The following is a 15,799-nucleotide window of genomic DNA, read 5'->3' as shown; positions in this document are numbered from 1 at the left end:
GTACAGATGGAGGTGCAGATTTCGTACTCGTTATAGTTATGTCTGTAAATTGCCCAGAATATATATATATATATTATATGTGTATATATATATGCATTAGAGTGTTTATGCCCATGCAAGTGTCGCTATCTAAATGCAAGGTTGTTTTATTGCACAACTGATCACCTTGTAACAACCCACAAAGCTGTACGGCAGCGACGAAATGCAAGATGTAGCGATACGGTAGTGTCAATCTCACTATAACAAGGCAATGAAACCGAGGAAATATGCAAATCCCACCGTTTTGTTCTAAAAATGGGCATTCTAGTTAGTAAAAAAAAGAAACATGGCTGATCTCTTTATTGATTTGATATTCTTTATATATATATATATATATATAATATGCAAATCCAGTCATTCGCCTATTTAAATAGTTATTTTGGGGAAAGAAGAAAGAAGAATTTAAAAATCAGCCAAATCTATTAATTACTGGACTGGCTCATGCGCTGCAATAAAGCCACGCTTCGTTCTGCAATGTTTTAGTTGTTGAAAAGCAGAATTTGCGTGGAGTTTGTGTAGCGCTGTATCATTTTTTCTCTCTCTCTGGATGTACTGCCCCCAGTTAGTCAGTCAGTGTGAGTGTATCTGTGTCAGTTCACAGCCCACGTAACCGCGCTTGGAACTGACGCACAGGCACTCAAGAGACAGACAGACTGACTGACTGACACATAGATGGACGGATAGACGGGTCATGACGGATGGGTAAATGCACAGATGTTAGGGCGGAACCTGGAGTTGTTTTGAACGTATTAGCTGCCACTTCCAACACTCAAGTGCAAGTGGGTCGGTCTGATTATTTTTTTCTCTATTGCCCCCCCCCCCCCCCCCCAACCCTTTTTTCTTTTCAGCAGCAAACTCGAGAGGAATTGTGGCTAAATAGAGCGAGACTAGGATCACCGCCAGATTGTTTTATATGTGTTGTATAGACACCGTCCGTGTGCTTGGTAAATCCGGCAAAGTTTTACTTTAAAATCGCTGTGAAGATCAAGACAAAATTCTGGTGAGAAAGAGAAAGCAAAATAATAATTACAATCAACTCACCGATTCCGTACCAGTAATTCTCCGTCTGCAGGGCTTGGGACGCGGACAGACTGGACGCGAACAGCCTCTCTGAAGTTTGGACTGAGTGCTGTGACTGCGAGTTTTCTCATGGTGCCGCTGGCAGCCGAGGCCTCCGAGTCGAGCATGCAGACCAGACAGCGGTGAGGGATTGCCAAAAGCCAGCCAGCAGCAGCACCGAGCGCCGGCCTTCGGATGCCAGGAGTCCGGTGAATGGCCGAAAGCAGGCTGCCTGCCAAAGCAAAACTGGTCATTGTTACCAGGCACGGAGCAACGAAGAGAGAGCGAGGAAAAAATACGGAACAAAGTTCAGGAAGTGCCCCAACTGTTAGTGCACAGACTTTTTTTCTGCTGCTGCTGTTGCCATTTGGACCAGCTTATATTTGCATTCTTTATATAAAAAGGGGGGACTCGGATATTAAGAAAATATTGTTTATAGCAAGTTTGAAGGGCACAGATTCGATACAAAGACAGAAAGGGAGGGGAGGGTGGGGTGGTGGTGGAAATACAATTGTATGGAGTAATATTACTGAATAAGATCACTGGAAGAGAGAGCGCGGCAGAGAAAGAGAGAGAGACACACACACAGACCCTCCTCTTCCCGTACGAAATGTTCACTTCCTCAAAGGTGTAACGAATCAATCTGGAGCCGAGCTTCAACTACCAACCAAAAGTAGGAGGAAAAAAGCGAAATCAATATTATCAATGCAATCCGAAGTTCTGGGCCTTTTCTTTAAAAAAAAAACAATAATTGATTTAAAGCGAAAGAGAGAGAGAGAGCCCTCCGTTCAATCGGAGATTCGTTCTGTCAAGTGACCACACCACACTCCCTCCACACAGCTTCCTGCAAATTGGTTGGAAAGTTTCTCCTTAATACAGTAAACCACATCGGAAATAATACTGCGAAGAACAATATAAAACAACTAAAATCCCCGAAGGCAGCCCAATCTGAAATCTTACGTATTTTTTAAAAACATTTAAAAAACATTTTGGAATGCAGTCGCCCTGAAAGTTTGGAAGCATCGTCGAGCACTAAGATTTAAGGAAGGAGGAAGAGAGAAAAAACAAATCTTTTGTTACTTGTGCAGAACAGCTTAATCCTCATCTCGGAAATGCGGACGAATTGGCACTAACAGACAGCGAGAGGAAGAACATTCACGTGGGTCTAAATACCTATATTTGTTTGCAGACAAGACACAGACTTAACATTGGCAAATTTGGATTGCAACCAGAAGTTTTCTTTTTGTATTATTGTTGCTGCTGCTGATGCACTGTTTTAATATTTCCTAAGGGGGAGAGAGAGAGGGAACTGAGAACATTGCAATGCACTGGTGTGTGTAATAAAGGAGGAGGAGCGCACTGTCGCTGAATGCTGTTCGATGGCTCTGTGGATCAGTTGAGACTGTCTTGCTCAGTGTATCTCCCCGGAGCCCACCAGAGTTTTCTCTCCCCCCCCCCCCCCCATCTAAATAATAATAATAATGATGGAGAAATAATTCACGGCTCTCTCACTCAACTCTCTGAGATGTGCTCTATCTGCCTCTTGTCTGCATTGATTTAAGTACTGAAAGTGGGCAGAGTGAGAGAGAGAGAGCGAGAGAGAGACAAGAAGAGGCTGTGATACAAAGTAACTGGAGTGTGTGTCTTATCTTATGCATATGAGGCAGTGACTGAAACCCTTCTCAGTCTCGCTGATATCTCCTGTAGCTGAGGAGCTTTGCGGAGCGGCCGGGGCGCTTACTGACAAGCAAGACTTTCCCCACCAACCTTTAGGAGAGAGAGACAGACAGACGTAGACCCCCTTCCTCTTCGAACAGCTTCAACTCTTCCTCTCTCCCCCCCCCCCCATTCTCCTTCCCTCCCTCCCCAACCCCCCCCCCCCCTAAAAAAAAACCCACACACATACTTCAAAAAAAAATCCCATTTGCTGCACTTTCGCCTCCTGCCTTTCACTGTCTGCATGAAAACACCGAAAATTAAAGTAACTCCGGAAACTCCTGGCCGGCAACAGAAGCAAGCAGAAGCATGCCGAGGAGAAAACAGCAAGCTCCCCGGCGCTCGGCAGGTAAGAGCTAGACATAGAAGATGCACTTTCCTTTATTTTTTATTTTATTTTGCATTTCATGCAGGTACTGTGCCAAATGCAGGAAATGGTGCACGGGGATTTGGATTATTCTTTAGGGCTATTTTCCCCCAAACCCCACCTTTTAAATCCCGTTTTCTTATTGCCCAGTCGAGTGTGTGCGTATATATATTATATACACAAATGTGGTGTATAGGAGTTTTATTATAATATCTGCCTTTCCTTCAGTGAGTGGCGTAGTTTGTCAGGTGTCTGTCAAATGCTATCACCGTCATGTTATTTTTACTGCGTCGCGGATTTGATCGCATATATCGCATTTTACCCCCCCCCCCCCCGTATGTACCCTCCCCTACACTCTTTTCCTTGCAATATGTGAAGAGTCCAAGATTTTTAAAATCTAAATTTAAGCATTGAAAGTCCAGCCATATCACTAAAAAAAATGACAAGGGGCATAATTTATTTTTCTGGGGGTGGGCTGTTGCAAAGAAGCTGATGTTGGGCAGGATGTCTTAAAATAACAAGCTGCCTCCCCTCTTTTCAAGATGTGAGGACATGTGCAGTATAGACTTTCTAGATCCATTTTGGAAGTTCTGAATGGTGACTCTTTGAGGGATCGGTAACCCCTTGAGCGTCCACATAAAATGATTCAATAGAACATTTTTTTTAAAGGAAGTGTCTTTTTATCTGACAATTTTTTTGGCCAACAGGATCTAGTTTCCATCTCTCGCTCTCTTTCTGCCCCTAATAGGCGATTGCCATCCTTGATTTGATGTGTGATTGATCCTCTGTCATCTAGGCAGCCTTTTGATCTATTCATCGCTGATAAACATCAATAAATCACTCACCATAGCAACCCACATGTTCCTGACGTTACACTCTGCAAGTCAGCTCACTTATCGTTTTTTTCCCCTAAGTTTGTTTTTAGCCCCCTCCTCTTCTTCCCATCCCCCAACCTCCCCAGGTTTTAAAGCTACAGTAACCCCCACCTCTCACACAGACACACACACACTTACACTTCCCCCAGAAATTATGTATTCGATTCAATCAAAAAAATCATGGGCTTGGTCTGAATTGTTACTTCTTTTTAAAAAAACACTCGTGAAACCGTCCTACCAAACAAACTACTGCTTGTGCATGCTTTGAATAACACGTTTTTTTTGGGTTGAAAAGAAAATGATAAGTGCAGGAGGGTCAGTTTCGATTACACCGTGGGCCTCGATTTAAGTCCAGGGGAATCGGATATCTGCGACTTTAAACAACAAATATTTTTATAAAGGGGGTTGAGCAACTGACACAAGCGTGATGGTGCATGATAATTCGTTCTGACAGCTCTTACATAGAAACAAGCCGTCAAGGCGACTTTTCCCAATATTGATTTAATTGTCTCTCTTTTGACAGGCACATACATCATTGGTTTTAATGGCCAATCAGAAGTTGGCAGGCTTTAGTCTTTCCATTCTTTCCCGTACATGACATTTGGCATACTTAATCAAAATGCAGGTTTGTAATAGCAATGAAGAGTTGATGACTGAGTCATCTGCTGTTTAAACGGATAGAAAATTAGCTGAAAAGATGGTAAAATATCTTTTATAGTGGCATTTTAAGCACATTTTATAAATGAAATATGGGTTCATTCCGCTGTCTCTTGGCTTGTCTGGCTGTTACAACTTGCATAACTGATTACTTTTTTTCCTGAGAGTATCAAGAGTATCTAAAAAAAAAATTGTTTGGCAGTCAGGAAATGGTTCTGAAGATGTGGGCCAACAGATACTTCTACGTAAGTAAGAGTTCAAGCTCCTGGCGAAGGAAAGGGAGGGAAGAGCCTGAGGTAGTCCCATTGCTTCTGTACAGAGAAGGTGGGGGGTGGGGGGAGCTCAGAGGAAATGGTCCCTCGTAAAATCAGGAGGCCTCATAATTATCACTTAAAAAAAAAAGGAGGGAAAAGTAAGGAATGTTTAGCTCGGTTCATTACCAAGCCCCTAATTATCTGTAAACCTGATGGATTTGTGACAGCCTTAATGATTAATGGTGACAAATTTAGTAAGGTGTCAGGTTCGCAGTCAGTTTGATGTGATCAAGTTGATATTATACAGTCCCCATAGCCCGTAGTGCAGTATTAACTCAATTTACTGGTGCAGGTGACAAATGGACTTTGCTACCTGACTAATCATGTCACAGAGACAATGCTGCTTTAATGACCTCAGTAATTCTGTTTCTAACAGAGCAATAAAGCCAGACTAAAACATTTTAGTTGAGTTGCTAGTTTCCTTCAGATCTAAATGCTTATTGCAGTTTCTTTTTTGATTTTTTTTCTTTGACATGACAGTAATTTTTTTAATAAATAGTTTGGTTTGACATAGAATCTACAGTACAGAAACAGGCCATTTGGCCCAACTGGTCTGTGCTGGCGTTTATGCTCCACACAATCCCTTCCACCTTATTTTCATCTCACACTATCAGCATATCCTTCTATTCCTTTCTCCCTCATGTACTTATCTACCTTCCCCTTAAATGTATCTGTGCTATTCGCCTCAACTACTCCATGTGGTTAGTGAGTTCCACATTCTCACCACTCTCTGGGTAAAGAAGTTTCTCCTGAATTCTCTATTGCATTTATAATTCTTTAGTGGATTTAAATCATATCTGTAGCCCATTAAATTCCTGTCTCTTCAAAGACTGAAGGAGAAGTAAATGTTTTTATTCTTTTTCATTTCTCTGCCCCGTGTAACATTTTGTGACCACAAAGCCTTTCTGCCCATTCTTGGTGCTGATTTGTCTTTGTATGACAGAAGAGGCCAAAAATGCACGCCATTGGAAAAAAGTTAATTTAGTAGCTCGCTTTGATGGTGTGCTTGTGGGGGCAAACTCAATTGTTAAATTCCCGTTTTGTTTGTAAATGCCTTATAAAGCCAAGGATTGTGTGAGCATAGAAGATTAAAGGGTGATCTAATTGAGGTGCATAAGCTGATTAAAGGAGTTGATAGGGTAGATAGAGAGAAACGATTTCCTTTGGTGGGAGAGTCAAGAACAGTTGGGGGCCGGAGGGTGGGGGGTAGAGAGTTTTTGCATTATCTTAAAATTAGAGCTGGGCCATTCAGGGATCGCATGATGCGAGGAACATAAGAATTAGGAACAGGAGTAGGCCATCTAGCCCTTCGAGCCTGCTCCGCCATTCAACAAGATCATGGAAGCACTTCTTTATACGAAGGGTAGTAGAAATCTGGAACTCTCGCCCCCATAAAGCTGTTGAGGCTGGGGGTTAATTGAACATTTCAAAACTGAGATTGATAGATTTTTGTTAGGCAAGGGTATTAAGGGTTACGGAACCAAGGCGGGTAGATGGAGTTAAGATATAGATCAGCCATGATCTAATTGAATGGTGGAACAGGCTCGAGGGGCTGAATGGTTTCCTCCTGTTCCTATCTTGCTATGCCACAGGTAACAGTTTAAGCCACAATTCCAAAAGGACCAAATTGCTGAAATCGTGGAATAACTCACCAGTTTCACTTCAGAATGTCGTCAAGACAATCTGTCAGTCTGAATGTATCAGCTGCGCTGGAGGAGGCTTTTATACTTTACTGGCCCATCTGAAAATTTCAGCAAAACATCATATTTTTCCAGTGACAAGTTGGTTGTTGTGTGAAGAAACTTTTAAGTCAGTAATAATTCAGCTCACTTATAAATGGCTTGGAATATTAAGCATTACTGAGATGTAAGTGGAACCCACTTTAACAACAACAACATGTTATGCTGTTCCTAATCTGAAGAGACCAGGCTAAATGCCCCAGATTTCTGAACTTCAAGTATATTTTAACATTATTGGTTTACTAACCCCCTGACTTTCTGCCCTCCAATACGGAAAAGAAACAGACTTCACTGTTTATAGCTTTGTCATGAATAGGTAATACCATTGGACTGCATCAAATAGCCTCTGCAAATTGAAACTTTTTTAATGACAGACTAACACATTTTTGTCCCTTTTGTATAGTCAAATGTAAAATGTAGGCTGTATTAAATAACTGCCAAAATTCATGTCTATAATATTTATCCCTCAACCAACATCAGTAAAACAGATTATCTGGTCGTTATCACATTGCTGTTTGTGGGAGCTTGCTGTACGCAGATTAGCTGCCACGTCTCCTACATTATAACAGTGACTACACTTCAAAAGTACTTCATTGACTATAAAGTGTTTTGGGACATCCTAAGGTCGTGAAATGCGCTATAGAAATGCAAGTCTCTTTTCTTTTCCGAACTGTGCTCACTGTTGCCACATGTTCTATGAAAGTCTGTGCAGCCTTAGTCTAAGTAAGTTTGCTCTCCTGGTGGCGTTGTGTGCACTGTTTTAGGGTCTGATCCACAGATTTATTATTTGTATTTTTGTTCCCCATTTGCTGCTTTGCTGGTCCCTTGCTACGATACGTCCTTCTTCAGCCAAGAGAATGTAAGTTGTGGCATTTTCCATCTCCATTGCCAGTGCTGTAGACATGTCCTCATCTCTGAATTTGAGTATCTCACGTTTGTACAGTTCTCCGTTGAAAACTTGACAAATTGAAGAGGAAAGTTCATATGATAGTTAGCCCCAACACTTAAATTCATGACTTTCTGGTTGAGAGCTGATCATTCAACTGGGATACCTGGGAGCAGAGGAGTTCTCTCTAGCAACGTGACCAATGTTTATCCCTCAAACAACATCACTAAAAACAGATTATCTGGTCATTATATTATCTGCCTTTCATTGCAGTTTGTGAGACCTTGCTGTGTGCAAATTGGCTGCCACGTTTCCCTACAGTGACTACACTTCAAAAAAAGTACTTCATTGGCTTTGGGATGTCCTGACATCATGAAAGATGCTATAGAAATGCAAGTTCAATATTTTATTAAAATTGAGACACTTTATCCCATGATTAAAATGTTTTCACTGCATAACTGACCCTTTGTTCCTTCAAAGCTACTTCTGTATCTTTCCCCCCACTCTGAAAAAGAAAAACAACACTTTGTGATGATGGAGCTACTTCTTTTAAGTAGTTTTAACCAGATGAAAGTCCAGGTATCTCCTGCCAATCACTCCTTGCCTGTCCAAAACCTGCCACTTCATTTGCAGGTGCAGTTCTCTGCACCCCCTCAGAGTTCTCGACTCTCGATCATCCTATCTCATTATTTCTCATATCCTTCTTCCTTAACCTCCATTTCTCCTCAAGGTCCCATGAAGCTGATCCCCGATTTAGTGTTTCTTTTAAACTGATTGTGGACTTCCTTTGGAGGTCACTGTCTCTACAGACCTGGCCTGGCTCTTTGGGGTGGCCTCGCTTCCCTCATCCCACCTCTACTGTCCCACCTTCCTTCCCACCATCCTTCCCATCTTCCTTTCCCTCCTTCCCACCATCCTTCCCATCTTCCTTTCCATCCTTCCCTCCCTCAGAAACTGCAAAGCCTGCTTTCCCTTACTGTTTTTGGTGGCTCTATGGCACATTTATGACCCCATTTTAAAAAAACCTTCTGCAAGGCCCCTTGAGATCCCAATCATTCCTTTCACGGGTAACCACTCCAATCAGGAGAAACTTCTTTACCCAGAGAGTGGTTCGAATGTGGATTTCGCTACCACATGGAGTGGTTGAGACGGATAGCGTGGATACATTTAAAGGGATTGTAGATAAACCGATGAGGGAGAAAAGAATAGAAGGTTATGCTGAAAGGGTGAGATGAAGAGGGGTGAGAGAAGGCTCGTGTGGAGCATAAACATTGGCATGGACCAGTTGGGCCAAATAGCCTGTTTCTGTGCTGTAGATTCCATGTAATACTACATTGCTGTGGCTTGATTCCTGGATATGCTTTCCACTGCCTTCTTGTGTAGACATCATATTTGATGTCTGGGGCACTCGACCATGTTGCATTTGCCATTGGGTATCTGGCATCAGATTCGAATTTAACAATCTTCAGCTGAGATACATGGAGGTAGTTGAGGAATTAAGAAAAGTCTGAGAAAGATGCCCTTTAATGCTATGCAAGCATGCCTTATTACAGGTTGGCCAAATAAATGGAGCAATGAGGCCATTAGAATAATCTTGTCTCTGATAAAATCAATATTCTTAATACAATGCAGTCAGATGTCTATTTTTTTTCTCTCTTTTGTTTCAAACTTCACAGTGATTTCAGGAAAACATACTTTGTGTAGACCCACAGTAATTGTAGTGAGTTGTGCCAACACATTAATTTAAGCGGGAGGGGAAGGAGAACCAGGTGGGTCCTTTCTGCACAGATGTATGCAGTGACATTAGACAAACTCATTTATCATGTTTATTGGTTCCTTTTCTATTTGGTTAAACTATTTTCATTTCTGAAAGGTATTAATGTTTCTGGAATTCTTGGACAATTAAAAAGTACAGCTATATCTCAAGCTGATGCAATGTAATCACATAATGGCAATGTGTCAAACTGAATAAAATAGGAAAGGTTTTCATTGGAAAATTTAGCCAAATTAAAGAGTGTATATGTCAATTGTCTCCTAAGAACTGTGATATTCCAAGATGTGCCCTATGTTAAGAAACTGAGCTTCTTCATTGAAGTTGTAGTTTGTCTTTCCCGAGTCTTGTGTTGACCAAAATTGGAAAATTGTGACCACACAAATGCCTTGTTTGAATTCCTGTGATCAATTTAGATGTAATTTTAAAAGTTACTGCAATTAGATTGCAGTCAGCAATTTGTCAACAGTTCCTCTCTTTTTGATGAGACTTTAAACTAAGGCCCTGTCTGCCCTCTCAGCTGGACATAATAGATCCCACGGCATTATTTCGAAGAAGAGCAGGAGAGTTCTTCTCGGTGACCTGGCCAATCTTTATCCCTCAATCAACATTAGTAAAACAGATTATCACATTGCTGTTTGTGAGACCTTGCTGGGAACAAATTGGCTGCTGTGTTTCCTACATTACATCAGTGACTACACTTCAAAAGTACTTCATTGGCTGTAAAGTGCTTTGGGATGTCCTGATGTCATGAAGGATGCTATATAAATGCAAGTTTCCCCACCCAAGTCAAGCCATGCATTCAAATACAGCTGGTAGACTGGTTTGGGAATAGCTGAAATGGGCAAGAACATTTTTGGAAAGCCGACATGCACTGTCAGTTTTTAAAGGAAGTATTGTAATCAGGAACCTCTTTTGTACAAGCCATAAGTTGCTAATTGTTCGAAAACAAGATCTTTTCAGCAGACAAAGTGATGGCTAACTGAAAATGATATCTAATCCTTTGCATCACAAAACTTTGTCAGAGCTTCAGTAGCAATGTTTCTATGATGTAAAATGTAGTTTTGAAATAAATTTCACTGCATTCTGAGCCCATCATTGCGTATGGATATTCCCATCACAGTTAGTACACTTTGGTCTATCCTAATTTAATTGGGTTATAACTTTGGTCTATCCCAGATTGTTATAAGGTTATAACTATTATTTATTCCAAACAACAGCAACAACAACTTGCATTTATATAGCGCCTTTAACGTAGTAAAACATCCCAAGGTGCTTCACAGGAGTGTACCGAGCCACATAAGGAAATATTAGGACACGTGACTAAAAGCTTGTTTAAAGAGGTAGGTGTTAAGGAACATCTTAAAGAGGTAGAGAAGTTTAGGGAGAGAATTCCAGAGCTTAAGGCCTAGGCAGCTGAAGGCATGGCCACCAATGGTGGAGTGATTAAAATCGGGTATGCACAAGAGGTCAGAATTGAAGGAGCGCAGAGATCTCGGATGGTTGCAGGGCTGGAGGAGATTATAGAGATAAGGAGGGACGAGGCCATGGAGGTCAAGGATGAGAATTTTAAAATTGAGGCATTGCTTAACCAGGAGCCAATGTAAGTCAGCGAGCACAGGGGTGATGGCTGAATGGGACTTGGTGCGAGTTAGGGCAGGGGCAGCACAGTTTTGGATGACCTCAAGTTTAGAGAGGGTAGAAAGTGGGAGGCCAGCCAGGAGTGCGTTGGAATAGTCGAGAGGTAACAAAGGCATGGATGAGGGTTTTAATAGCAGATGAGCTGAGGCAGGGTTGGAGTCAGACGATGTTGCGGAGGTGGAAATAGGCGGCCTTAGTTATGCCGCGGATATGTGGTCGGAAGCTCACACCGGAATCAAATACAACACCAAGGTTGCGAATAGTCTGGCTCAGCCTCAGACAGATGCCAGGGAGAGGGATGGAGTCGGTGGCTAGGGAACAGAGTTTGTGGCAGGGACCGAATATTTAGTTGGAGGATATTTCTGCTGATCCAATACTGGATGTCGGACAAGCAGTTTGACAATTGTTAATTTTTATTAGGTTATATAACTTTGGTCTATCCCAGATTGTTGTTAGGAAGATCGCAAACCTGTTTGCTTTTTAAAAAAACAATCTTTGACAGGAGCCTTGAAGCTTTGGGCACCGGTGTATTTGGAGGGAGGGAAGGAGCGAGGTGCTGAGCTGGGGGAAACACAGTGAACACCAGGCCTGTAATAAAGCTTCGAGTGTGACCTGCGAGCATCAAAGCCATGTTAAACGAGGGAGCTTCAAAGCGCCCGAGCTTTGTTACGGCCCTAGCTGTCTCCATAATCGTTCACCTTCTCACCCTCCCTAGTGGGACGACAGCGACCTTTTAACCCTTTGCACTCACTGAGCTGGGGCTTTTGTTGTTGTTATTGCCTTAGCCACGATGCAAGTGCTTTTGTTTGTAGGTGTGTTGGGGCGCGGGGTGGGGGGGGGGGGGGGGGAGGTTGCAAAAAGCTGGCGAGCCCGTCGTCAGAAAATCCCTACTACTGCTGACCTGTACCTGTCAAAGAAATTGAGCAGGAGGCGAGTTACCCGCGGTCTTTGTGTGCATGCGAGGGGCTTGTAAGTACACAAGTGGCAGCCTGTCACAGGCAGGGCAGTGCGTTCGTGGACTCCCTGTTACAAGTGAGACATTGCTGTTGTATCGCATGGGATCGAGCATCTGGGTGCAACCATTTCCAGTCAGTCTCAGATGTGCGGCTGCTAAACAACGCTCGGGCTGCAGCATCCTTTTCATTTTCACTTGTTTGAATGATTATTCCACGGGGGAAAGGGAGAATATTCCGTTCAATAAAATTTAATATGGACACACAACATATTTATGGTTCTTAAAGGTTTTATTTTGCAGAAGGGATTATTGTAAATAAGATGGAAATTACCTTTAATATTTTGCTATCCTTTTTTGACTTTGCATCTTTTTACTTCCCCCCCCCCCCCCCAATAATGCTGCAACTGATTTATATAATGCGTTTTAATCTTAGCGTATGTGTTTAAAATGAAACGCAAGATGTGCAATGGCACGCTGAGATATCGGAATGCATTTTAATGCCCTGCCATCCCCTTTGGGTTGGTAACTTGCTGCCTGGTCTGTCCTGTGAACCCCATCCCACCCAACACAAAGAGCATTTCAGCAGGCACTGGGTCTGGCACAAGTGATGGAGGGAGGGAGGGGGGTTAAATATAGCAAAAAATATATGCAAGGTTTGTACAAACGCGGGAACAATTGAAGTGCATTAGGAAAGGAGGGAGGACAGCAAATTGTGCACAGGAAGGTATTAAGGTTGACGAATGAACAGGGCTGGGGCTGAATTTTGCTGCAACAGCTGTGACTGGTGCCATTATCTTGACAGGTGTCAATTAAGAATTACTGCCTGCTGGAGTCATTTCTCCAGCCCAGCTGTCTGCGTGTGAAAGAAATAACACTTTACCCTTGTCACTTTGTTAGTTCGCAGCTATCGCCACAAAATGAGCGTCAGCGCGCTAATCGATAACTAGTGTATTAGCAATTATTTTGCACATTGATTTATGAATGGGAGCAGCTCCTCCTGTACAGTTATTAGCTGCTGATTAAATGTGCCCAGTGCCCAGCTCAGGGTGGATATATGTTCCCGGAGAGGCCGGGTCTTGGAACAATCTGTGTGAGACGGCAGCTCAAAAACATCTCCATCTTCATAGACTATTAACGAGGCAAGCTTCACTTCTACAAAGAGATAGGCAAAGTACCTTGACTATGGGTATGCCTGTGTGTGTATGTGTGTGTCTGCGTGTGCCTGTGTGTGTCTGCGTGTGCTTGTGTTTGTCTGTGTGTGCCTGTGTGTATCTGCGTGGTTGTGTGTGTGTGTCTGCATGTGTGTGTTTGTGTCTGTGCGTGTGCCTGTGTGTGTGTGCATGTGCTTGTGCACGCATCTGTGCATGTATGTCTGTGTGTATGGCTGCCTGTGTTTGTGTGTGTGCACTTGCCTGTGTGTGCGCATGCCTTTGTGTGTGTGTGTATGTTTGTGTTTGTGTCTGTGTGTGTTATGCCTGTGTGCACGTGTTTGTGTGTGTGTGTACACCTGTATCTGTGTGTGCGCCTGTGTCTGTGCCTGTGTGCGCCTTTGCGTGTCTGTGTGTGCTCCTGAGGGTGCATGTCTGTGTGTGTGTGCGTGCACGTGCCTGTGTGCGCGCCTGTGCGTGCAAGTCTGTGTATATGTGTATGTGTTTGTATGCCTGTGTATATGTGTGTTTGTGTGCCTGTGTATGTATTTGTGTGCCAGTGTGTTTGTGTGTATGTGTGTGTGCTTGTGTGTCTGTGAATATGTGTCTGTATGTGTTTGTGTTTGTGTATATGTGTGTGTTGTGTGTGTGTGTGTATGTGTGTGTGTGTATATGTGTGCCTCCTATGGCACTAACCTCTACTGACCATCATTTTGCCATGAGGGAGGAGGATCTGACGAGTCCAATATTATACTGCTCTGCAGGCTGATCCAACCGAAGGAGTAGCTTCTGCAGTGTCTCTGCTGCCCAACTTGGACAAGGATGTGGCTGCGATATATACACACATTAACAAATTCTCGACATCTCACTAGGAAGGGCCTATTTATCTATGACCCTTAAAAAAAATCTTGTAAAGGGATTGTTCTTCTTGCTGGTTTTTTGTGCTGGAAAGTTTTTATTCACAGCACTGATTTATAACATCCTGCCTCCCTTTGTATTTCTGGCGCTGACAGTCCTACTGTAACACTTCTGAAAATGACTCTGCAGTAAATGCTGTCTGATGCTCACAGGATGTGTTTTAGATAAAATCTGCTCTGTGAAGCGACATTCTTAATCAATCCCTATTGATCTCTCAGTCCATCTTGACTTATTAAAATTTATATTTATCCAACTCTAATTAAATAAACTACTATCCAGTTTTACATATCCAGCTGCTTATTTCTTCTTTTTGCTCGCTAAAAATAATCCCCAGCGGACCTTCAGAAGCATTATTCCTGGACCTGTGATTTATGATGTTGAATTAAAATACTTATACCTTTGATTTAACACATGATGCTACATGTAAGGTAAATTCTCTTGCAGCAGACTGCGTTTTAGTCAAAATTAGCACATTGTGCCTTTTACTTTGTGTCAGCTGTGGCTCAGTCTTGCCTCTGAGTCAGAAAGTTGTGGGTTCAAGTCCCACTCCAGAGACTTGAGCACAAAATCTAGGCTGACATTCCCAGGGCAGTACTGAGGGAGTGCCGCACAGTCGGAAGTGCCGTCTTTCGGATGAGACGTTAAACCGAGGCCCCGGCTGCTCTCTCGGATGGACATAAAAGATTCCATGAAACTATTTTGAAGAAGAGCTGGGGAACTTCTCCCCGGTGTCCTGGGTCAATATTTATCCCTCAATCAACATCACTAAAACAGACTATCGGGCCATGATCTCATTGCTATTTGTGGGAGCTTGCTGTGTGCAAATTAGCTGCTGCGTTACCCACTTTACAACAGTGACTACGCTTCATCGTCTGTAAAGCGCTTTGGGATGTCGTGTGTCTTGATTTTTACCTTCTGCCTTCACCATATAGAATACCTGCAGGTCAAAGTGTTATGGGTTTTACTTGAGGGCAAAGTTCAAAGTTCAGGATTAACTCTTTGAAAACTATAGTACCCCTTTTCCACACCAAAATAAAATGGCACAACAAAACAAAGTGATAGCGCCGCACAGAATGCACATGGAGGTTTTTTGTTCGTCGACATGTCTCGATAAACATTGATGATATCATTAACCATTGACCCTGTTCATCAGCACCATCACCCGAATGTGAATGCTGCAAAGTGCCACAAAACAGACCCAATAAAACAAAGCACAGAATACATGTGTGCGTGTAAAACAATAACTACTTTTTCTTGAATCATTCTAGGGACTGAATTTGGAACCATTGTTAGGGATCCCGATGCCAAGTTATGAATCACTGAAACGTCAGTGTTTGGTACTAACATTGTTTGAAACTCTTGATGGCAGAAGGTTTGGTCTGTTCACAATATGCAGCAAAATCATAAACGTGGTGTTCATAAATTAATTTACAATTTTGTTACAAATGGAAATCGGCACCCGGTGAAGTGATAAGACTTGTACTTCAAGGGATTAAAAACTTGAGATTGATAGGTTTTTGTTAGGTAAGGGTTACAGAACCAAGGCGGGTAGATGGAGTTAAGATACAGATCAGCCAGAATCTGATTGATTGACTGAGCAGGCCCAAGGGACTGAATGGCCTCTTCCTGGTCCAATAATCCATTATTTACTCTGTATACATGTTTTACTCTGGGTAGAAAGAATATTGCGACTCAAATATTCTGCAGGTTCCCA

At 42.6% G+C, this 15,799-nt stretch overlaps 2 protein-coding genes across 4 annotated transcripts in view; one reads left to right on the top strand and one right to left on the bottom strand.

Annotated features, from left to right (window-relative positions):
• The window catches only part of LOC139272512 (prostaglandin reductase-3-like), a 61,289-nt gene extending 59,594 nt beyond the window's left edge, over nucleotides 1-1,695 (bottom strand). The window contains exon 1 of the mRNA XM_070888601.1: nucleotides 1,081-1,695. Coding sequence (XP_070744702.1) covers nucleotides 1,081-1,352 — 272 coding nt within the window. The 5' untranslated portion in view covers nucleotides 1,353-1,695. The remainder of the gene's footprint in view (nucleotides 1-1,080) is intronic.
• tshz1 (teashirt zinc finger homeobox 1) overlaps nucleotides 890-15,799 on the top strand; it is a 97,928-nt gene continuing 83,018 nt past the window's right edge. The window contains exons 1-2 of one of the 3 annotated variants that reach the window (XM_070888598.1): nucleotides 3,103-3,163; nucleotides 4,580-4,681. In XM_070888598.1, the coding sequence (XP_070744699.1) occupies nucleotides 4,651-4,681 (31 nt within the window). In that variant the 5' untranslated portion in view covers nucleotides 3,103-3,163; nucleotides 4,580-4,650. Of the gene's footprint in view, nucleotides 3,164-4,579; nucleotides 4,682-15,799 lie in introns of those variants that run through there. The other 2 variants (XM_070888599.1, XM_070888600.1) reach the window with 2 other exon arrangements.

This window comes from Pristiophorus japonicus, chromosome 1 (assembly GCF_044704955.1).
Source record: "Pristiophorus japonicus isolate sPriJap1 chromosome 1, sPriJap1.hap1, whole genome shotgun sequence".
Classification (NCBI taxonomy): Eukaryota; Metazoa; Chordata; class Chondrichthyes; family Pristiophoridae; genus Pristiophorus; species Pristiophorus japonicus.
This window is presented reverse-complemented; position numbering and strand designations above follow the sequence as displayed.